The sequence below is a fragment of the Girardinichthys multiradiatus genome, chromosome 15 (genome assembly GCF_021462225.1).
Source record: "Girardinichthys multiradiatus isolate DD_20200921_A chromosome 15, DD_fGirMul_XY1, whole genome shotgun sequence".
Taxonomy (NCBI): domain Eukaryota; kingdom Metazoa; phylum Chordata; class Actinopteri; order Cyprinodontiformes; family Goodeidae; genus Girardinichthys; species Girardinichthys multiradiatus.
This window is the reverse complement of record NC_061808.1, coordinates 34,897,648-34,922,998: the sequence shown is the minus strand read 5'-3', so window position 1 is coordinate 34,922,998 and position 25,351 is coordinate 34,897,648. Positions and strand designations below refer to the sequence as shown.

At 39.6% G+C, this 25,351-nt stretch overlaps 1 protein-coding gene across 6 annotated transcripts in view; it reads left to right on the top strand.

Moving 5' to 3' along the window:
- The window catches only part of cdk19 (cyclin-dependent kinase 19), a 71,343-nt gene that overhangs the window by 20,835 nt on the left and 25,157 nt on the right, over nt 1-25,351 (top strand). For 3 of the 6 annotated variants that reach the window (XM_047388197.1, XM_047388196.1, XM_047388198.1), the window contains 2 exons: nt 17,381-17,524; nt 17,782-17,922. In XM_047388197.1, coding sequence (XP_047244153.1) covers nt 17,381-17,524; nt 17,782-17,922 — 285 coding nt within the window. Of the gene's footprint in view, nt 1-12,762; nt 12,832-17,380; nt 17,525-17,781; nt 17,923-25,351 lie in introns of those variants that run through there. The other 3 variants (XM_047388200.1, XM_047388199.1, XM_047388201.1) reach the window with 2 other exon arrangements.

Genomic DNA, 25,351 nt, shown 5'->3' with positions numbered 1-25,351 from the left:
ACTGATTTATAGGTCAATCCCAGAAAATTGATTTGCTTCTGTTTGACCTCCATATTTGTTTTTTGATTCTGAGCCACTAACTCCCAACGTTAGAAAAAATGTAAGGTCATAGAGAATGAGAAGTATTCAATCTACATAAAAACTAATAAAAATCAGAACACTCAAGATCTTTGTGTGTTTTACCAGTGAAGTTGCTATAAAACTCTTTGGGTAAATATTATTGGGTAATATATCGTGCTTTCAACTGAAGTTGGCTTCAAAATATTTGTGACTGTTCGTCAGTGGTTCACTGAGTTCAACGTTGAATGTGGGCCGACAGATTGGTTGGCTTTTCTGTAATCATCTATTATTTCTTGAAGCTGCTGTTTCTATATGTCTACCAACATGAGCAAACATGAGATGAGTTTAATCTATGGGAATAATGCTCAAACATGTACAGTGAATTCACAAATTGTTAACTACTTCTCACATTTTTCACAATTTATTTTTATGTTGCAACCTTTAGCCAAAATTGGTTAGACTTATTTCTCCAAAAATATCACATGTACATAAGTATTCACATCCTGTTTCCTCTGATCAACCTTCAGATGTTCATACAGTTTGACCTACAGTGTATAAATCCAACTGATTGGACTTGCTTGTCCATTTGATGTCTCAAAGTTTACACAGAGTGGAAACCAAGCAATGAAGTCAAATAACCTCTCTGTAGAGCTCCAAGACCAGATTGTGTCTAAGAACTGGCAGAAGTTCAGAACCGTCATCCCTCCTGGATATCTCCGCTCAACCAACCTGAGTAATCGAGGAAGAAGGACCTTGGTCAGAGAACCAAGTGGTCACTTAAGTGGAGCTTCAGTGTTCCCTTGTGGAGCTTTGAGAACCATCCTGAGGGTCAACCATGTAATGCACTGGTTGCACTGGAATCAACTCTTTATAGTAAAGTGGCCAGGCTGGCATGGCTGTCGTTTTAAAGTTTGCAGAGATTGTCAGAACAGGAGAAACAAAATTTGGATCAAACTAAAATGGAACTGTTTGGCATGAACTACAGGTGTCATATCTGGAGAAAAACACCATCGTTACTGTAAAGCATGAAGGTGTCGGCATCATGCTGTGGGTATGTTTTTATGCAGAAGGAAAAGGGCAACTAGTCTGCATAGACAGTAAGATGACAGCAGCCAAAGTTAATGGCTAAAAACCCCCATCCAAGATAACAATGGAGCAATCTGTGAACATACTTGAATCCAGTTGAACATTTGTGTAAAGACCTAAAAATGCCTGTTTTACTTACACCGCCCATCCAACCTCACTGAGGTTAAGAGGTTCTGGGGTAAAAGTGGTAAAGTATACTCCAGAACAGGTGTGCCAAGCTTGTAGGGTTACCCCAGAAGACTTGAGACTGATTGGTAGTGAAGGTGCTTCAGCAAAGTATTGAGTGAAGGAAATTTGTGCACATTCCAGCAAAGCATTTTTACTTTGCCAGTTTTAGGTTTTGTGTGCAGAAGTTTAAGGGGAAAAGGGAATTTAAACAATTTTGGATTAAATCTGCATCATGATACATTCATATTTTCCACAGGCGCTGTAAATAATGTGAACTTCCAGTTAAGAATCTTCTCATTTTGATGTTCACAAAGACAAATGATACTTTGCTTTTCAGAAGGTCATTGAATGTGAGGGGCTGTTTTTTTAAAGAGCAAATCTATAAAGCTATTCAAACAATTAAGGTGACTCAGGCCCTTTATGTTGTTCAAGTTTTTTTCTGGCAGTTTTTTCATTCCAAGCATCGCTCTAGTTTTTTGTGGGTATAGGTGTGATGACAAGTGACAGACAACAGATCCTGTTTACAGATGCAGTGTTTTTATTTCCATTATTGTCTCTAAGACAGATTAGGTTTGCACAGACATTACAACAAAGCGGAAGTGTGTCTTGAAATGTTGTTAATGATTAAAAAAGCTGCATGTTGTGACGGCCATGAGCTTTTACACTAAATTATATGCAGATGTAATGAGCTCCTGTTCAGCAGGATTCAGTGATTCATACCCCTTCTTTCTCAAATGTCACAGTCACCAGAATTTTATCTTCCTCAAAAACATCTCTTTGCCTTGCTGGCTCAACAAAAGAGTCTTTGTGGCTCCCAGACCGCCTCCACACTTTGTTTAGCAAACAGTACAGTTCAGCAAATGGCAAACCACATGCAGCAGAGTTAAGTTGGGACGGGTGGAGAGATGTTTGTTTGGCTGCACTGTATTTTGGCTTTGCAGAATAGCTGGTAGTTTCTTTTCTATATTGATGTCTTTCCTAAAGATATGAAAGCTAAGCACTAACAAAGGGTCTTAGGCTGGTTTACTTATGGTATCAGGAATGGTTACCTAGTTATTTGGAGTCTGTGTTATAACCTGTCTATTCGTAGACGAATCTGATCTTCAAACCTTATTGTATTTAGTGACCGCTAAGGTGAATCTTCACTGTGGGTGCTCAACTATAGTAGTTCAGTAGCTTGAGAAAGGTTTGATGTTGTTGTATGAGACTGCTGCTTAGCTGACTGAACCAGCGGGTATCTCAGAAGAACCCAAAGTAAAAAGTTGCACTTCTGTCATCCATCAGTTTCTAGAGCTGATGTTTTAAGAGGATATGAATTTGACTTTGAGAAAGTAGGGATTATGTGCTGTGTTTTAGTGGTGAGGAGAACCTACCAGAAGAACTCCAATGAAAGATATCAGTTCATGGGTAAAGCGTCCTGGGCATGGTGACCAGCTTTTCATCATTGCACTGGGCAGCATTTTTCCACAATTAGTTGTTTTCTGCTTACCCTTCTTTTTTGTTTTTCAAAATTTGATGTACACTACCGGTCAAAGGTTTTAGACACACTTTCTCACCTAATGGGTCTCTTTATTTTCATGACTATTTACATTGTAGATCCTCACCATATTTTTTAAAATAGCCACCCTTTGCTCTGATGACTGCTTTGCTCTCTTAGCATTCTCTCCATGAGCTTCATGAGGTGGTCACCTGAAATGGTTTTCCAAACAGTCTTGAAAGAACTTCCCAGAGGTTCTATGAGAGACAGCCAAAGATTAATATTTCAGTAATCACAGCAGAGGGCGGCTACTTTAAAGAATCTAAAATATAAAACATAATTACAATTATTTTACAGTTCTTTGATTGCTACATAATTGCATGTGTTCATTCACAGTTTTGATGCCTTCTGTGAGAATCTAAGTACAATGTAAATAGTCATTAACATAAAGAAAACCATTAAATGGGAAAGTGTGTCTAAAACCTTTGACCGGTAGTATATATCAGCAAGGAAACCGGGAAGGAATCATCATATTAATCTCTGGATATGTAATCCACACCAATACACAACAAACTGATTTCCGAAATAAATCTTCACTTTGGAAAGATTTTCCAAATCTTTTGTTTTGTCCCTAAAACATTGTTTGAATGTGGACAGGAAGTGAACATGTCCATACCAAATTAACTCCAGTGACATAATTATAATATAGTCTGGGTCTGCTTGATTATGGATTTTTTAAATTTTGTAATTATATTATTAATTTGTATATTTTCTTATTTTAGGCTTTATTCTTTTGTTTCTCTGATTACATAATTTTGTAAATATCAAGTGTTTTAATAAGTTTCTCTGGGTACAAAGTTGCCTTTGTACCAAAAACGTTTTGCTTTGAGAAATTTCTTGGATGGCTACTTTTTACTTATACTTAAGTAAAAATATGTTAAAGTAGTGCTAGTCATACTTGATTACACTTTTTAACTCCTCCACCCACTTCTGATTGCTTCATGGCCAACTTTGTCCAAGTATGAGATGGTTCTGTCTACGGTGGGGGTTCCCAGGGTGATGTTGCTGTTGCTCTGCTCTTGCTTCCATCTTTCCTTGACTTGGTAAACCACAACAACCCTATCATGTAGGTCTAGCCTTTCAAAGAGGTGCAAGCCTGCATCAGCGGGGAGATATAACAAAATAAGAGGAAACTTGCAAAGTGGAATATGCCAAAATAGTAACTTAATTTTTTTTTTTCCAGTACATTGTTTTTTGCGATGGTTTGGAGCCAAGATTAAAATGGAAGAAATACTAAATTATTATACACGTCTGGTATATTCTCAGAAACACAAAGTGCTAAAACCTAATTGTATTGGTCCTAATCAAAGTGCTAAAACCTACATCTAATAATTTACTTTGACGGACTGAATTCTCATGACCGGTCTAAATTATTCTCTTGAGTTTCTTCAGGGGAGAAATGTGGGGTTTTATGCAACTGGAGCTTGTTTCGGCAGCTTTCTTTCCTTTTTTGACAAGTGAATAATTTGTTTTGTTTCTTTATTTAAGTTTGGTTACTCAGGCATTTATTAAAACCTTGGGCCCCAGACATAAATCAAATATGACATTTCATTAGTTTATCTGATACTTTCATTTTTAATCATCCACCTATTCATGGGAGGAGATGTAGGCAGCAACAAAAGATTGCATAACTCAGTGCAGTGGATTTCACAACCCTTTTAAAGCTCTGCGACAAGAACAGCCTGGGTTCAACTAATGCTTAGGTGAGCTGTGTAAGTCGCCCGGTTGTCTGAGGTGATCGGTCTGGTCAAAGCTGAGTTCAATTGGGTGGAGGGAGCTTAAAATGGATGGAGGGGCTCAGGTGCAAAGACATAAAAACACTTTCTAATTTTGCTATAGGTTCAGGAAGGAAGCTATCATGTTGATCTATTTGTTTGTCTCTTGAAAATGTATTGATGAAAGCATCTTCTCACAGACAGTGTTGAACGCACCACCGTGTGAAACATTATTATTTAGGGAAACAAGAACTAAGGATAAAATAACATAAGTATTCTTCCCCTCAGCCTATTAAAGTCAGCATACTGTCATGCCCAAAACCTGCTGTAGGGAAGCAAATGGAGTTTTCAACAAACTTTAATGCTTCATGTATTTGCTGACAATTCTGTCAGCAAAAATCTTAAAAGTTTACTCTATTCCCAAAACTTATTTTTACTATGTTTTTTACTATGTTTGCCAGACACAAACCGATCATCTAACATCATTTTAGTCTAGCAATATCATAAGGTGAAACTGTGAGAGAGCACTGACTGGGAACAGACTGGAAGATGTGTTTGGCTTCCTTGTGTTGAAGTGTTAGCATCAAAATAGCCTCACAAGCAAAACATTTTAATTTTTAATGTTTCAGTATTACAGATCATCAGGAATGTGTAGGTGAGAGGTTCTATTCGGGAATAGGGCATTAGTACAGCCAAGTCTTCACCTCGTCCTGGCAAAAGGGGAAACAGAATCGGGTAACCACCAGTACAGAGCTTGCTCCACATTGGCAGGAAGTGGGTCTGAGTGCATCTCTTTCCTTTAAAACTAATATTGGCACTCTTATAGTTAAAAGATTTAAAGACAACTTTATTCTATTCTTTATTTCCTTTAACAGAAAATGTTTTATCATTTGGCATAATAAATTATACCAGACTGCATTGAACTGGAATGTATGTAACTGACTTGCAGTCTGTCTGTATGATTGGATTGAATTGTATATTTCTCTACATAAATGAAAACTGTCTTTTACCCACAAAAATATTCACAACTAATGTTATTAATGCTGTGAATCAATGTTGTTGTAAATTCGCACCATATAAATAAGCTGAAATAAAAACTGAACTGAATTGAATTGAATAAACTCTCCATGAGGAATTTGATCTGCACAGAAATACTGATTACAACAGAGTGGCGATGAGACAGTTGCTTGAAGAATTGTTTGAAATAATGTAATGATGTAGCTTCAAGCTGGTTCTCCGGCTGTGGAAAACCAAACCAGTCCCTGTTCATAATCAGTTCTAACCTGAGCCCTGGTTCACATCTGGAGAATTTTCCTTATAGTACTGTATAAGTAAATGTCTTTCAGTTTTTAATCGTTATTCTGAAAGTCTTCTCACCAGCTCTCCCCTCTCCTGCATCTCCACCAACCTTTGTTGCATGTTTGACCTTCATGAATTGAAACATTGTTCCTGAATTTTGTAATTCCCAGGCCATGTCCCTGTTCTTTCACAATGGCTTTTGTTTTGCTAAAAGGCCTGGCCTCATGAATATGTTCTTTTACCTCCTGGCCCCAGAAGCACATGGCAGATACAGAGCAAACACTGCACACATGACTGAAAGATGTTTATTTGTTTTTTCTTACCTTGTTCCAGGTTAGGAGAAGTCCAATCAGACCACAGTTTAAAAAGACTTCTCCTATTTAATTGCACAGCGCTGCACCACCTTAGTGGCCTTTCACCTCAAAGGTAGACACATAAAATAATGAGGTTTTATCTTCACTGCCCCAGGCTGAGAAGCTTTGTTTATTCTGGTCTATGTTGACAATTCTTCCTAAGCATGCACATCACTGTGCAAATAGGACCGCAGCTTTATGTAAAGGGCAGCGGTTACAAAGCCCTAAAACGTGGTTACCATGGAGCAAATGACTACTAAACACATGATTTAGGCTTCTCTAAGAAGATCAAGTTTGGTAAACCATTTAAGAATTCATTGTTGCAGTAAAATCACATAATCCCATATTTCATGTGTTTAATCTGTCAGTAATATGTATTATTGCATTACTGCTTCTGCCCAGTGCCACACTGTTATACTTGGAGCTACAGCCTGTAGATTAGTCAGTGGTTTTTATGCAATAATAACACCTAATGTCTGCTGCTATACTAGCCGCCTGCTTCACCAGGGCCATTGCTGTGTTGAGGGAAGAGAGCTTGATTTTCCCTGCACTGTGTCAGTCTGTAAGCAGTGGCAGGCACGGAGCACTCTGCTGTGCATTCATCGATCCATTGCTGGCCAGCAGCCTGAGAGCAGTCATTAATCAGTCCACAGACACAGGCTGATGCAGGACAGCATGTTTTCTCTCTCTCCAAATGCTCCATCACTGTGATGCAAATCCGGAGGGTTTGGTGCAGCAATAAACTGGCCTTTGAAAAATGTAGATGGGTGGATTTCTGCAGCCTTCCCTGTTGTATGTCTTCCCTGGAGTTTCCCATTCCCACAGCAGAAATTTTGCTCAGAGATTGTTCAGCAGAATCATGCAATGTGATGTATTAAAGTTCCTTATGAATAATTTATGACTTATTGTCCAATATTGGCATAAAGGTTCAGTCTTGCAGCAAACATATTTGTGAAACCACTGTGAGGAGATTCCAGGGAAAAAATAGAATACAATAGAATAATAAAAATTATCTGAATAAACTCAACATGTGATGATCAACATGCTGTGATGATCAGAGGCTGGAAAGCAGTTTTGGACTCTTGAAGAGGTAATGACCTGTTTATTGATGTCAACCAGAAAGAGGACTTGGCTAATGAATCAGGGTGGCTCCTTGGTCAGCAATGTCTCTTCCCTGTCCAGTCTCCGTGGTAACCAACGACTGTACTGGCCAGTGGGTGGCAGTATTTTCCTGCGCTTTCATTATAGAATCAAAATGTTGAATTTACCCAACCCAGACTGTGCACCATCCTCCATACATCATCAGAAATCCCCCATTATGTCCTCTAAATCAGAAAAAATAAACGTATGTTTCCTGAAAGCAGATAAACACATTTTTCTTTTAATATGAAGTTTGTATTGTTTGTATATTTGTGTGTTACACAGTTTATTGGGTGTTCATTAAGATTTAAATAATAATACACTACAATCTTACACCTGTTAGAGTTATTTTACTTCTGTAAGCCTTGCTGGTGATTGGCATCCTATACTGGACAGAGCACCCACCAGTTTGTTCCCAGTATGCTCTCTGTCCCCCCTCATTTGAATTGGCCAAAATGGTCTTTGCTTAATAGTGCATGAGAGCGAGTCACAAGATTTTCTGCACATGGAAAATTTTTCCACCCAACTCACTCAGGCCAAGGCTGGATTACAGCCGTGTGATTATAGCCTGCAGCAATGTTTTGTTGGTTTGCTGTAATGTTTCTCTAGCAGCATCTCCTCTTCCAAAATGAGCACAAACCTATTAAGGACGCACAATTCAGAATTTTGAAGCTGATTTCTCATACCGGTTTCTGCAGATTTCTTTTTAAGAACTATAAAAGAAGAATATCTTAGAAAAGCATTCTATTCTTCCTGCCATGAGTCATTGGTCATTTATTCACTTTAGTTGCATTATATCAAATGCTTTTTATAATGTTAACAAGCAATTTGCATGTTTCCACTGCTGTTTTTGACAATTTATCTTTCCAATTAGCTCAAAGTAAGGAATGGTCAATGAGAGCGATGATAAAAAGTATTTAAAAATGTGTCAAATTGCTTTGTTGCAATAGATTGTCAAGATGTAACTGTATGTCCCTGTATACAGTCTGGACCCTACAAACACAAAAACTACTCTAATATAACTTACCCATTATCAAATAGGTTACTTCATTACACTTGTTACCTTTATGCTCCAGCCTCACTACTCCAGATTTGTTTTTATATAAATATATTTATTCTGTGTCTGAAAAACATCTGCACTATATTAAATCAGCAAGAAGCGATAGCATCAACATTAACCACATCGAGGATCAATAGAAGAGGATCCTGAGTATAAATAAAAATAAAATAAAATAAATGTAGACTTTATTGATCTCACAGTGGAGAAATTATCCTCTGCATTTAGCCCATCCTTTAGGGAGCAGTGGGCTGCCTGGGGAGCATTCAGGGGCTAAGCGTCTTGCTCACGGACCCAGAATGGCAGGCAATGGCAATCTCTAATCATTAGGCCACCACTCCCCTTATAAGGAGTATAGCAAACACAGTGCTAGACTTCCTCCCGACATGGGCGGTTCTAGACAGGTGCCAACAGGGGCCAGTGCCCCTGTTATGGCCCCTCTGCTGAAAGAATAATACTAAATAAATTTCTTATGATTATATGTGAAGGCACAGACACTGTACCGGATTGGTGCCATGGACCAATTCTATTTTTTACCTTCACAGTTTTACTTTGACAATGAATTAAAAATGAAGATGTTGCACTTTTAGCTTCAGCCGTATTGAGATGGGATCACAGTTTTCATCTGCTAGATCAGGGGTCCGCAACATCCAGCTCCAGAGCCACAAGTCTCTCCGTGGCTCACTTAATATATGAAACGATTAAATATTGACATGTTCTTTATTTATTTATTTTTTATTCTTTGCCCCCATGAAAAACACTGGCCCCACCCTGGCCCCCCTGGTAAATTTGGTCTAGAACCCCCACTGCCTCCCAGAGTCCATAAACATGCATGTTGAGTTAGCCAGTCTATCCAAATTGTCCTTAGGAACGAGTGGGTGTGTGCATGGTTGTTTTTCACATGTTGCCCTGTGAGGGACTGGTGACCTGTACAGGGTGTACCCAACCTCTTGCCCAATAAGTGCTGGAGAGAAGCCCACCCATGACCCTGCAAGGATAGATGGATGGACTCCAACATTACTTTTAAAAACCCTTTACTTTAATACTTTAAAAACTGTTTTTTAAATGGTGTTTTTTTTTCTTTTTGTGTGGTCGGTAGGTGCAAATCTGTACATCTCATAATGTAGACAGAGAAACGATTTTGAAATATTACAGGTATACAGCACATAATAATTGCATTTAATCATATTTTTAAATAAGTCGATATTTATCCTCAACCATTGTATTTGCTTTGCAATCATAAGTAATCAGATTTTAACCTTATCTTGCTAAATCACAAATCTGATTGCTATAAAATGTTTTTCCTGATTAAATATGACCAGTATGAACTGCACATCCCTACTCCAAGTCTTTGTGGTTGAAAGGTCTTCTTACCATCACCATCAAATTTAGCCCCCTGATTCCTGATTCTTGATCAGTATCAAGTCGGGACTCTGGCTCAGCCACTCAAAACATTGATTAAATTTAAAGAGGTGATCAAGATAAAAAGGAAAATTACTGCCCTAATCACCAGCTGATTTCCTTGTGCAAGTCTGCAAGTCTGTTAATTTATCCCCAACAGACCTTTAGACTTCTAGATTTTTGTCGTGTGACACTGCTGTTAGTGACTGAACTTACAGTCCTTCTCTCATCTAGCATGTGTCCATCAGGGTTAGGGACCCTGTGATGGGACCGTACAACCACTAAGCCATGGATCCATTACCACAATGCTACATTGTAGCTTTTGGATTAAGGCTGTAGTTTAAAACTAACCCCACTTCCACAGCCAGAGGGTGAATGAAATAACTTGTGTACAATTCTAGCATTATTTCCCTGGGTTTGCCCTTCCTAGCTCCTCCCACATTCAAACTAGGGTTGCCCTTGGCTACAAAGTGAAGAGCAAATATGTAAATGTATGGCAGGAAGTCACTGACATTTTTAGTTTAACAGCAAGATTCTGTGTTTTTACTCTCACTTGTTCTATCGCTGAAAATTGCAGACACATTGAAAAGAAAGCATATAGCCTTACAAATATCCCGACATGCTGTTTGAATCCTGAAATCACACTTCCTCACTGCACAGGTCAAACCTACTGAAAGTGGCGCCCCCAGTAATGTTTCACAGGGGGGGCCACATGGGCCATTAAAAATCTCAGGGTGGCAAACCAAAGTCAAAACAATGACTGACTTTAAAAATGCTGTGGTGCTGTACTATTAGTAGGAACTACAAACAAACCTATCACAGCCTGTAATAAACTTGTCTGTTTATTTTAAAGAGGCCCTCAGAAATTTCTTGTGCAACAATGGACTTTTATTGAACAAAGCCCAGATTCCATATCCTCCGTGCTTGCTCCGTTCTGTTCAATCAGTCGTAGCAAACGAACGCCAACAACATTTGGTATGTAAAAGTTTAATAGAGTAAATAGAGATTGTTAACCACATATTAAAAAAATTTTTTTGCCCGTGAATCCCCTCTACTGTCCTGACATAAAGCAGATGTCATAAAACCCTTTATATGACACCATCCCCTTTTACAAAAGGTTAGAACACATTTTGAACCATATCACATCCTCGGTGCAATTCATTAGGGCTTAAATGGCCAACTCAAATTGCTTTTAAAGAACAGTGAATTCCAATAACTCAATTTTTTCCATCTTACTGAACAGATAATGTAAATGTCCTATTCACAAATTCAGTCCCTGAACTGGTTTAACAATTCTACCAGACCGCATCCGAAGCTGTCCATTGAGGGTCACTGTAGGACCAGGTGGACTTGTTGAAAGTTCTGGCTCTTTTTTGTTCTCCAGTCGAAGGCAGGAACTGGAGATGACGACTGTTTCGCCTGTAAGAAGCACCTTGCTCCGTCTCAATGATGTATGACCTCTCTGTGGCACTCTCACCTGTCCCTGTAGCAAGCCTAGACCAAGTCTTTTGTTGTCCAATCTTGTGAGGACAGCATCTCCTCGCTGCAGGGGTGGAAGTTGTCTCACACCATGTCGTCTGTTGTAATAGAAGGCTTGCTTCCTTTTCTCCTCCCTGTCCTTGGGTTGGATGTGCTGCTGGTTAGGCCATTGTGGGTGCAGGTTCTTGGTTAGGGTAGGCAACATTGTTTGGATCTTTCTGCCGATCAGAAACTTTGGCTGACTGACACCGGTACGGCTCTGTGGAGAGGATCTGTAGATCATGAGTGCAAGAAGAGGGACCTTCTGTTTCAGGATCTTAGCTGTCTGGACCGCTCGCTCAGCATGTTTGTTTCCCTGTGAATTATGGGGTCTAGAGGTTGTGTGTTTGAAGTCCATGTCACATGCAAAATCTTTGAAGACATCGGCGCTAAACTGTGTTCCATTATCGCTGACAACCACTTGGTATGCAAAGACAGGCATAACATAACCGCAAATGTAGCTCTTAGCTTCAATGTCACTTGTGTGCTTGTTGTGGAAGTTATGTGTAATATTTCTTAGTATCTGGAGTAGTGGTCAGATATGATAAGGAAGTTCTCTTTGTCACGTTCACATAAATCCTATTTTCTGGGAGGGGATCTCCCCCACCCAGAAAATGCATACTCTTTACAATGCATTGTAAAGATTATGCATACAAATTTAAAAGTGTTTCAAACCTCTCATATGCTCACATCCCAGCCAAGCATTCCTTTTCAATCTGGGCGTACCGCGTTTCAGCATCACTCAGCCTTTTTGAACAGTATGGCACCGGTTGCCAGGCCTCACCATATAGCTGCAACAAGACACCTCCAATGCAGTAGCTGCTGGCATCTGCAGAAACTAAAGTGTTCCTGTCTCATAGAACACTAGGGTGGGTGGTGACGTAAGAAGTTATTTGATTTTATTAAAAGAAGCCTGCTGTGCTGAGCCCCAGATCTATGCTGACTTTAATCAAAGGAGTTCATACAGGGTTTCCTCACTGTGGTGAAGTTTGGAATATATTTCTCCAAGTAGTTGATCATCCCGAGCTCTCTTTAGCTCCTGGAGATTTTCTGGTGGGCTGAGGTCCTTAATTGCTGATACCGTAGCCAGGTCAGGCTGCACTCCATCTTTGTTGATTACCTGGCCCAGAAGGTTCAGCTCTGTCTTCCTCGGTTCATATTTGTCCGTGTTCATTTCCAGGCCAGCTGAATCTAATCACTCCATGACTTTCTGATCATGTTCTTTCATGTCTTTGGCATGGACGATGATGTCATCCATGTAGACAGCAACTCCTTACAGCCCCTCCAGGGTCTCCACCATTTTCCATTGGAAAATCTCTGGGGCAGTTATGATCCCAAAGGAAAGACGCTTGAAGCAGTATCTTCCAAATGGTGTTATGAAGGTGGTTAACCTTTGGCTCTCCTCATCCAGAGGGATCTGCCAGAAACCCGAAGCTGCATCCAGTGATGAGAAAACTGTTGAACTACTCAGCTTTGCCGTCATCTCATCTGATGTTGGTAGGATAAAGCGTTCCCTTTCAACTGCTTTATTCAGTCTTTTCAAGTCTATACGCATATGCAGGCTTTTCCATTCTTTTTAGGTACTGGAAGCATTGGGGCACATCAGTCAGTTGGTTTTGTTACTGCTTCTACGATGCCATTGGCTTCCATTTCACCCAACTCCTTTTTAATTGCTTCTTGAGAAGGGCAACCTGACCTTCACATCTTTCTATTATATTCACTCTCCTTATTAGTCCCATTGCTAACGATGCTGGTCTACTCAGCAAATTGTTTACATTATCACCTCTGATGACATAAACTATTGGTGAATATGCATTGTCTTAGTAGCTGGTCTGTGTTATAAACTGTCCCAAACAGTTCAAATCACCGTCTGACCTGCTCAGGATCTTCTGTGCTTCCTGCAGCAGTCTTTTCGGCTCTGGTTCTTTATATGCAGCCTCACTCATTACACTGCAGTCAGCTACAGGTCCTATCTTAACCTTCACAGGTACCTTTGTCTATATTTACAGTAACTGTCCATTCATCATCCTGTGATTTGCTATGAACTGATCCCAGGTTATAGGGTTCATTATGTTTTCCACACTCAGTAAGTTCACTCACCAGCTTACTTTTGTACATCCTCTCCCAATGTACTTTTTTCTCACACCTGTTGCAGATGGAATTGATAGCTGGACATTTATCCTGCTGGCTTTGTGGTGTTTTCCCGCACCGTCCGCATCTCTTTTTACTTTCACCTACTTTGGGCCTCTGTATTTTGCTGTGTGGTCGCCGTTATCTTGCACGTGCACCGTTGCCATGATGCTGCGCCACCTCCTGAATTGTGCCGAACTGCTCTCCTTGTTCGTTTACCTTTTGCGACTGCCGCTCCTTCTGTACCATAATTTCTAGAATGAGGTTCAGTATGATTTGCAGCTTTTGGGATCATACCTTATCTATTTTGCGGACAGCAATCCGGTCCCTAATGTCTTCTGTGCAGTTTCTGCCGAAATCACAGTGCTCTGACAGTTCATAAAGAGCGCGTATAAATGTCTCCGCTCACGTTCATGAACAACATTCCATCTTGGAACAAAATAGGCATCAAACTTTGTCAACGACATCATAATCGTCTTCACTCTCCCCCTGTCCATATGAAAAGGAGCCCAGAATATTTTCCACTTCTTTTCTGAGCACATAAACCATTGTGCTTGCTTGAACTGCGCCATCCTCTGTGTCCAGTTTCATACTCTTTCCGCCAGCTTCTCGAAGCAAAAACTCTCTGGCCAGTGAAACTTTGCCATTTCAGCTTCTGGCAACTATCACTTCTTTGAACTACATCTGTTCTTAACTGTACTCACTAACTGGCCGTGCACCTAGTGGCGAGCTCGAAAACTGCATGACAGTTCTGCCTTTAGGACGTAGCTTTGTCATAAAATGCAAAATGAAGGCGAATAAACCAGATGATGTGTGCCACAAGTCATAAAACCAAACACTTTTTTACATAGAATGACATGCATTGTTCCTCACAACTAAAATTAAGAACAATATAAATCTACACAATGACATACCTCGCTACGCTTGCCAAGGGTACATATATGCAAGCTGTAATATACATATAGACAGTTTGCATCCATTTCAAAACGAACATATTAGACCCAGCAACATAACTGACAGAACAACAGAACACAATCAGGCTTTCATCATCCAGAAAAGGCTAAATAAATTACTTCAACTCACAAGCTGGTTGGAACCAGCTGCAGCACCTGTAGTGCATGACGGACTCTGTCTTATACAGATTACCGGGCTTACCCTCTTTACCATGTTATACATGTTACCAGGCCGACAGCTCAAACGATTATTATTTATACAGAGCTGTGGTTTATAACAACACAAGTAGAAACAAGTTACTTAAAACCTTATAAGCAGGACAACACAAACCATGGTTTGATGCTACATTGACTGGTAATCGGAAAAGGCATGTGCGTTCGCTGACATGTGGACAACTCAGCTTCAGTCATTAACCCCCCACCGGCAGCACCAATGCTTAATCGGTGAGCTCCCTGTATGCATGTTGTTTAAGCTTTCTTTCAAAGTGATATGCACCATATCACAATGTTAAATGTTTATGCTGGAGTCAGTATGCATAGAGAAATGTAATGCAGGAATATCTGGTGATCAAAAAATAATGATCAAAGTGAGTTTTATATTGTGCGTTCTTTGTACTCTTTGCAGTAGTGATGCTGTAAGAGTCACTGCATCTTCAACTGGTGAATAATTCATCCACATTCAATTCAAATTCAATTCAAATTCAATTCAAAAATACTTTATTAATCCCAAAGGGAAATTAAATGTTGTTGTAGCTCATTATGAAGGTTTCCTCAAAGAGCCGTTGTAGATGCTGATGGCTGTGGGTAGGAAGGATCTCCTGTAGCGCTCCGTCTTACAGCAGATCTGAAGAAGCCTCTGACTGAAGACACTCTGTTGTTGTAGGACAGTCTCATAAAGAGGATGCTCAGGGTTCTTCATAATGTTCTTCATTTTATGAAGAATCCATCTTTCCACAATGATCTCCAGAGGTTCCAGAGGAATCCCCACAACAGAGCCAGCCTTCTTTATCAGCTTGTTGAGCTTTTTTAAGTCTCTGGCTCTGATGCTGCTTCCTCAGCAGATGATGGCAGAAGAGATCACACTCTCCACAACAGACTTATAGAAGATATGCAGCATCTTGCTGCAAACACTGAAGGACCTAAGCTTCCTCAAGAAGTACAGTCTGCTCTGTCCCTTCTTGTAGATGGCTTCACAGTTGCATCTCCACTCTAGTCTGTTGTCCAGGTGAACACCGAGGTATGTACATGATGGGATTCACTAGAAAGTGTTCCAGTTGTAGCTTCCATCTAACTGAGTCAGTTTGCAATAATGATAGCCCGCTTAAAGGAAATGATTGATTCTGCACTGATGTGTCAGAGAATGACACAGAGTAAGTGAGAGTTGTTCAAATTAGTGACCCATTACAAAGGTGGAGCACAATGTCCAACATTACCCAGGATGCAGTTCTGCAGCTCTCTCGCTGTTTACATCCAATATGTCCTAAGCTGCTGTTACATCTAGACTCTCAGCAACGCATGAAACAATCTCTGTCTATGTAATTCAGTCATTTCAGTGGACTGAGGGAACAGGGTTCTCATTTCTATGGAATCAAAATAAGGCCTAGGTTGTAAAATGTCAAGGTGTTCATACCTGGTTCAGTAATCTGATTTTTACATATGGTCTTTAGTTTCTGCTTTAAATTTAGTGTTTTGTTGCTGTTTACAGTAGCGTTTTATCATACGGCAGTATTTTCACGTGTTATGGTACAATTACAAATCTCAATGTATTATATTTGGATTTTATGTAATAGACTAACACAGAGTAGTCTTTTTTTTTCAAGCATTTGTAGAGCCACCTTTCAATGTAATTACAGCTGCAACTCTAGGGATATGTCTCTTCCAGCTTTGCACCTCTAGAGACTGAACATGTTTGGATTTAGGTTTTGACTTTCACTGGGCTATTCCAACACATATGCAACTATATGCTTTGATCTAAACCATTCCATTGTAGCTCTGGCTGTATGTTTAGGGTCATTGTCCTGCTGGATGGTGAACCTCTACCTCAGTCTGTTTTGCAGACATCTTTCCATCAGTTCTGGCCACTTTCCCTCTCCCCTCTGAAGAACAATGTCCCCATCGTCATCGTCGTGTTTTGATTTTGGTGTCTCCATAGGGTTTTCTGCCACATATAGTAGTTGCAAGTAGTCCAGAAAGTTCATGTTTTATTACTTAGCTTTACATTAAACTTGTCTTCAATTTTATCTCTGACAGTTTTAATTAGGGGTATCAAAGTAAGTATACAAATGTGTATTACATTTTTCATTTGGAAAACTGTGCATCTCTTTTTATCAAACACAACTAAATGGGGAAAAAGATTGAGGGCGTATGAATACATTAAGCACATCAGCAAATCTTGTTAAAAAGTATAATTTAAAATTAAAAAGAAAAACAGAAAACTGAAGCCAGAGCCAAAGTTTTCACACTTCGAGGCACAGGATTTGTTACAAGGTTTATGAAGGACTAGACGCAGACTGTCTGGATGAGGTGAAAGGGACAGGTGCATGTAAGGATCCTGGTGGCTGTTGTTTGTTCTGCTGCTTGGGCTCATTAATAACCTACATTTTAACTGAGGGAGCAATGAATGGGGCACCATGTTTCACAGCTGTTACTCTGCTTTACTTAAAGTCTGAACTTTAGTATTTGAATCCACTCATCTAGTATGAGTAGACAGATGCACTGAAGAACAGATGTTATTGCATATAAACATGAATAAATAAAAGTCACTGGCTACAATGTAGTAAATCTAGGTTAACTGCATTATCACTGTTAAATAATGCATGTTCAGTAAATTAAAGCATGACTAGCAATTTGTTTAGAGAAAGCGGATTTTTAAGAGAATGCGTTATTGTCACACAAGTCAATATTTGAGCAAAAGACCCAAATATATGATATACTTTTAAAGGGTATCACCTATTTCCTTGCAGATTCTTCACATATTTCTGATGTGTGTGTTCCAGCTTTTACGAGAACTGAAGCACCCGAATGTGATCGCCCTTCAGAAAGTGTTCCTGTCCCACAGTGACAGGAAGGTGTGGCTCCTCTTCGACTACGCTGAACATGATCTGTGGGTGAGTCTTTCTGCACTGCTGCATCAGCAGTGATGTCAGCCAAACCAGCCCTCTTTGTACAGAAACGGTAACTTGACCACATTAAATATGTTCACATGTTCCATAACTGGATTGTTGTTTGCATTTTATTTTTCAAATCACGCGGCATTTAAAAGATAAGACATTTTGTCTGTTAGAGTAAATTACTCCTGTAACCTCCAAACACACACAGAGGTGGAGGTAAGGCCTTTTAAATTCCATCATCTGAACCTTTGCAGCACATCATTAAATTCCACCGCGCCTCCAAAGCCAACAAAAAGCCCATGCAGCTACCCCGAGGGATGGTGAAATCTCTCCTGTATCAGATTCTGGATGGGATCCATTACCTCCACGCCAACTGGGTGCTCCACAGGGATCTGGTAAGCAGCTATATTAACTTCACTGCTCCAGTTGTTCTTCGCTGACACACTCTAGCCAAAGCACTCACTTCCCGGAGCTATTTCTAAAAGTGGCAGCGCTACAGAGATGTTGTTATTTGACATGATGTCATCAAAATATGGATATAAAGGTTTTAATAAAAACTAGGAACCCATCCAAAAAGAAACATCTGTTGTCTGCATCTGGGAAAATCCACCAAAATTGGTCAAATACCTGTGCTGTGCTGAGCCTGTAGGCATTTGCAGTACCTGCATCCAAAACATGGCTCAAGCAGCGCTAGGCTAAAGATTCCCTTGAAACATTTGCAGTGTGTTTTCCTGGACACAGTTTACCATTTCCTCTCAATCTTTCTGGTTTTAACGAAGAAAGTGAAAGACAGCATGTAGATTAGGTGGCTATATTGTTTCTAAAAATATTAATTTTCAGAATATTTGTGTACAAACACTCTCAAAATTTGATTTATTTATTTAGATTTATATTTTAAAATCTAAGCTTAGAAATCCATTTTGCAAAAACAAAGCTTACAGAAAACACATGTACACCAAATATCCCTGTTAATGCTGACCCGGCCGAGTTAGTCATTATCAGCTAGCATTGCTGGCTAATTTAGCCCAAAACTAATAGACCAATATAGTTCAGGAATTTTATATAACTAATTTAAAATGGATTCACCGGAAAGGACAAGAAAAAACCTTCGAGAACATAAGGACGTCAGAGTACAACAAAACTGTGAATGCTGGATCCAAAACATCAATATAATGGAACCATTAGAAATGCATTCATATATTTATCCTTCATATACATTAGTCTTCATTTCAATTAAGAGCACAGCAGCCATCTTTTGTCTTAGAAGTGCCTTGTTATGCATATAAATATTTATGTGTAATTGCCCCACATTATTGTATTAGAAGAAATGTTTACAAGAAATAGATTTTCTTCTGATTAAAATTAATTGAATGAAACTCTACTATCAGTTAGCCTCCATTAGCATAAACCAGCTCTGCGCTGTCTCTGCATTAAACAGTAATACTAAAACAAAATAACTATTAGACTCTCCAGTTTGTCACAGTGAATCAGCGCAGCCAGCAGAGCTGTGTGTTTGCTACAGTGCAGGTGTTGTTTTGTCTCTGTGTGTGTTGTAATTTTATAAATGAAGGAGTGGGATTGTTGTGTGTGAGCAGCAGAACAAACATCTAATCTAACTACAGCACACCAGTGGTTCCTGTGAGATTCTTCACACCTTTCTCTTCCCACACCACTTCTTTTGTTGCTGTTTTTTAAAGGGAGGGTTCATTCTCTGTGAGACTCTGACCGAAACAACATCAATCTGCCAGGATTAAACTGAAATTGTTGTGTATGCACTGGGACTCGAGATGAATGTGTTAACACAATGAATTCTTGCGTGTTTGTTGACTTGGATTAATAAATAGAAATGTTACTGGGTAATTAGCAGGGGTGTGACAATGCTTCCTGCTGACAAAATGAGACACTACGAAATTTTAGGTTAGGTCAAATATTTGGATACGCTCTCTCATTCAGTGGTTTGTTTCATTCCTACCTCTGGGAACTCCTTCGAAACCGTTAGAAAACCATTCCAGGTGTAAAGCATCAATCTAAGCAAAGTGGGGCCATTTAAAAAAAAATATATATATAAAAGATGTTTTGAGTCATTTAAAAAACGTTTTGTTAGCAACATAATCCTATATATTTTTGCTTCATAGTTTGATGTCTTCGCTGTCTCTACAATGAAAGTAATAAAAATAAGGAAAAGCCACTGAATGACAAAGGTGTGTCCAAACCTTTCACTAGTAGTATAAATAAAACCATTTTGTTGATTGATGTGTTGTAATCATACCTATTTAATTGACATCATATATTTAGACTATAAATTGCTTTCATATTTTTTTGTCTAGGCTGCACAGTGGCACGGTGGTTTGCGCTGTTGTCTTGCAGCAAGGATACCCAGGTATAGACAGGAGATGGACAGATACTTTCATACAAGTTTTATTACATGTAATGGTAGTCTACTCAACTGATTGCTAGTGTCACAAGTACACAGTTCAACAGTTGATTTGTGGTTTGAAAGCTGAAAGGTTTAGGAGCCTTTTTGGAAAAATAATTCAGTTCAAGTTTGGCCTTTCTAGGTCTTCAAATTACCTCAACCTAATATAGTCCTAATACCAACAAATTGTTGTAAATATGGTTTATAAAGGGAAGTAAAGTCTCATAACTCAGTACAGATTACTGAAAAATTGGAAAAAAGCCCTTTAAGGCCTGAAAATACCTCTCCACTACCTTGGGAAAAAAAAAAATTTCTTTCATCCCCGTTGGCACGCTTGGAGAAAGATGTAAAGGGCTGTGCACATGCTCACTATCGGTAAGAAGTGGTAAACTGTGTCAGAGGAAAGACTACGGTAAGACTCCGTGAACGTGAGCCGACCCTACCCCCTGTTTTCAGACTATTTTAGCTCAGGTCAGCCACAGCATTCCACTCTGAGATAAAGAGTTTCCACTACAGCCTCATAGGAGCCGATAATTACAAAACATTTGTATCATGTTTCTCAATTTTTTGGCCACCCAACATGTCGGGGGGGCTTCTTCTTTGCTGTCGTCGTTTGTTGATTCCATCAACACAACAGGGCAACTTGGCTCTTTTTCTCTTTAAAGTAAGAGCTTCTTGATCATCTTGTTCCATTTCTCTTCAATAGCTTTTGGTTCTTTGAAGGTTCATCTGATGCACATCTTGTTGATCTACACAATATCAGAGTTGGGAGATCTTTAGTTCCTTCATGTGCTATCTGGTTTTGGAAACTCATTGCCCTAACCAGTATTTATATGATTGAAGTTCAGTTCTGATGACTGGCTGGTGACAGTAAGAAGTCCTCCCTAGTAGACAGTAGCGATCCTTTAGAGAGTCCAACACATAACGGCAACCATGGTGTACAGAAATATCTATGCTGTAAATCACAACATTTTCAGTTTGGCCATGATCAATTAACTGAACAACATTGTGGCCAACAAACTATAACAAGGGCTGGTGATAGATTCAAATATCCAGAGTACCACCAAAATCAAGAAAATGAAATTAAACAAATGCATGAACCTTGTGAAATACTAACGGCTTTGAGGTAGTAGACAAGATGTGCAAAGTAAAGTGACCACGCTATTTTTCTTCCTACTGAACCAGTTCCAGCACTGCACCAATTCTTTTGTAACCTTCATCCTGTGCATTTTCTTTAGAATTAAAACCTCTGGAACAATAATAGTTATTGAAAAGGAGTATCCGTATGTGGAGGCTGTTTTAGTGCATTTTCTTGCTCCAAGTATTTGTCATTGCATATTTTATGTAAAATACTGGCTGGATTTGTTCCTTTATTTACATGCTTGGTGAGATTTAGATGTGAAATGTTTCTGTGTAGCTCTACTGTGTTGTACTAAACAGCTATTATAATAAATGTGTGTAAGTGTGATGTCTTAAAAACAACTGATTCAAGGTGTAAGCAGCCTCATATCTGACAGTCAGCTTAGAGATCTAAGTGTGTTATATAAGCAGGAGTACCAACAGTCAGACACATCAGTGATCCTTGCAGCTTCTTAGAAAACAGATCTGTCACATTAGATTAAAATAACAGAACTGGACTAATTTCCTTTCCCTGCCTCTCACTCATACACTGTAAACTCCCACAGTCCATCTGCATGTCCGCTCCCACGCTTCCATATCAGCTCTCTCTACATCTGCCACTCCTGGTAAGGACCAGTTGGGTCTTTCTACAGTAGAAATTAAGCAAACAGAGCGGATTATTTGGGAGAACTTTAATTTGATTGCTGCCGTCACTGATTTGATGTCAGATGGTTAGAACAGAGGCTGTCTTCACGTAATTCCCAACAGACTGATATTATGCTTTGTGAGTTAAAACAGCTGAGCTGTCGGTTGTGGATAAGTTGGGTTCAGAGGTCGGGGGACTGAGGTGAACAGTTCAGGCCTTTGTCTGCAGATCTGTTTCTGTCAACATTTAGATCAGATCTTATGGAATCCTCAATAATCCCTGATGATTGTCACATATTCTAAACCAATCAGAGAGCGCGTTTAGTTTTAAAACTTTCAGTTGATGAGAAAGAGCATCTCATGGATTATTTTTGCAACCAGTGGTAAAATGATGTATTAGTTTTAAAGAACACTATTTAAGAGAATAAACGCCTGTTTGATAATGAAAAGAAATATTATGATTCAACAGCAGTAAATGGAAGTGATCTTTTGTATAACCTTAACTTGGATCATTTTTAGAGGACCTTTGGAACCCCTTGTTCTCAACATTTCAGTTCATAGCGATTTGTGGGCTTTATTTTAGGCACTGCCCTCACAACTTCCCCTCACAGCATATCTGTGTTGATCTCTGAACTTTGACCGTGCCATTGCAGTGCCTTCATTCTTTTATTTGCTAGCCATTATTGTTGCTGTGTTTGGAACCATTCTGTTGTCGATATTTAGGCCAAGCCTCAGCTATCAGATAATTCCTGCAAGGTGCCCAGGTCGCTTACTGTTGCTATAGTGAATAGTCGTTCTCTGTGTAAGATGGTGGATATAATTTTTTATGGCATTTTAACTCTTCCCAAATTGATGGGCAGCTATAATTACTTTATTAAATTATATTCACTGGTCACTTATTTAAGTACACCTTGCTATTAGTGGGGTTGAACCTTTTTTTTTTTTTTTAGAACTGCCTCAGTTCTTTATGACATAGGACCAACATGGTGCCTGAAACGTTCCTCGGAGATAATGGTCCATATTTACATAGTAGCATCACACAGTTGCTGCAGGTTGTCTGCTGTACGTCCATGATGTGAATCTCCCATTCCACCACATCCCAAAGGTGCTCTATTGGATCGACATCTGGCATCAGTGGAGGACATTAGAGAACAGTGAGCTTATTGTCATGTTTAAGAAACCAGTTTGAGATGAGTTACCCTTTACAACACGGCATATTATCCTGCTGGAAGTAGCCGTCAGAAGATGTGGTCATAAAGGCATGGACATGGTCAGGACCTTGTGTCGTTTAAACAACGTTCAGTTGCTATAAAATTTGCCTAGAAAATATCCCCAAACCACCAACCCACGCCCAGCAGCCTGAACCGTTGATACAGGGCAGGATGGATCCATGCTTTCATGTTGTTTATGGCAAATTCTGACCCTTTCTGAATGTTGCTGCTATATCTGACACTATTATCATCTGGAACCAGTCGGCCCATTCTCAAATGACGTCAACAAAGCATTTTCATCAACACAGCTTCTGCTGACTGAATGTTTTAAAATTGTTTTAGACCATTCGCAGTAAAACTATGTGTGTGTGAAAATCTTGGTAGATCACCATTTTCTGAACCACTATGTGTGCTAACAAGCAATTGGTGTGTACCTGGTAAAGTGACAGATGAGTCTTAAACAGGACAGAACCTTACTGTGGACTTTGTCCTGATGTGTAAACCTCAAAAATTGAGAGAGAGTGACTGTAATAAGAACCACGGTCAAATTGAAATCACAGCCTGTCAGTAAAAATGAGCTGACTCTTACTCTTCAGATATCCAGCTAGTAAGTTAATCAAGTCATTCGCAGATATAAACTTCCACAACCCTTACAGTAATGTTAGTTACATAGACTTTACATTTATGTGTTATTTTCCAAACTCATCAGATACATGTCTGTCACCCATCAGTTGATGTGACTGAGTTAAATAGCTTGTATTGATTCATAGATATGTTCAATATCTGCCTTAGGCACAATGACTTGATCAGAACTGGAACAGAACCAGTGTCAGCCAACAGTTTAACAGGAGGCTGCGACTGGGAGCATCCCCAGTGTAATTAGCTGTCTGAAAGGGTTTTTCCAAATAAACAACATTATTATGGTCAGGTGTCTGTTCTTTGCTGTAGACAGGTGACTGTCGTCATAATGCTGCCCTGTGGGAATATTACCTCATGTTGAAGCTGTGGATCCTTCATGTGGACTGTGTGCTGAGTTCCTCGCAGATACTGGTCCTGGTTTGGTTCAAGTCTTTGTTTCCAGCAGGCTGATCTGAGGTTGTTCTAGCTGTACATGGATAGTGAACATGTGGTCCAATGGGGAATGTTCAGCCACACTGCAGTGGTTCGGCTCTGTTTCAGAGTCAGGTGCTCTAAACCTATGACTATAGGTCCTTTTGGGCCGGGCTGCTGCCAGGCACATGTGCTGTCATGCTAGTCGATAGTTATTGAAAGCCTTTCCAGTGTGCAGTTCCCAGTACTCTGATATTTCCACGTGCTTGATCCACTAACAGCTTAATTTGCATGTTGTTTAAGCTTTCTTTCAAAGTGATATGCACCATATCACAATGTTACATGTTTATGCTGGAGTCAGTATGCATAGAGAAATGTAATGCAGGAATATCTGGTGATCAAAAAATAATGATCAAAGTGAGTTTTATATTGTGCGTTCTTTGTACTCTTTGCAGTAGTGGTGCTGTAAGAGTCACTGCATCTTCAACTGGTGAATAATTCATCCACATTCAATTCAATTCAAATTCAATTCAAAAATACTTTATTAATCCCAAAGGGAAATTAAATGTTGTTGTAGCTCATTATTTAGGTTTCCTCAAAGAGCCGTTGTAGATGCTGATGGCTGTGGGTAGGAAGGATCTCCTGTAGCGCTCCGTCTTACAGCAGATCTGAAGAAGCCTCTGACTGAAGACACTCTGTTGTTGTAGGACAGTCTCATGAAGAGGATGCTCAGGGTTCTCCATAATGTTCTTCATTTTATGAAGAATCCTTCTTTCCACAATGATCTCCAGAGGTTCCAGAGGAATCCCCACAACAGAGCCAGCCTTCTGTATCAGCTGATGTATTCAGTAAAGATAGACAGTTTCTATTTACTGTAGTTGAGTTAGATGGAGAAAACAAGATGAAGATGGCCTCAGCTCTCCTTCACAGCCCTGCAGTAGCAGAGTTGAATTACTGGAGATATAATAGCAGATTCGTTCTGCTGCTGCTTCTTCATTTTAGCAGCGTCACATCAGCAAAGCAGTGGGACCAACATTTCCTGTTGGTCCCAACAGCTCTGCACAAAATGATGTGCGTAACTTACGCCTGTAACGCAACAAACTGCAGCGACCGCATTGGGAAATTAGAACCACAAATTAATGGCTGTGCTGCAGTGTGGCTGGAGCCGTGCACACCTCCACCACATCACTGCTGTGGAAAATGCTCAAATAAAACAGAGTGGCTCCCAAATTCAAGGTGCTCCCACCTCAGACTGATTCAATAATATCCAGAAGGCTACCATTGTTTGTCAATCTGTTTTTAACTTTCATGACAGCTGAGGCAAACACTATGGAAACATGTTGCATTTTATATATTAATCTAATCCGTAATGTCTTGGACTTC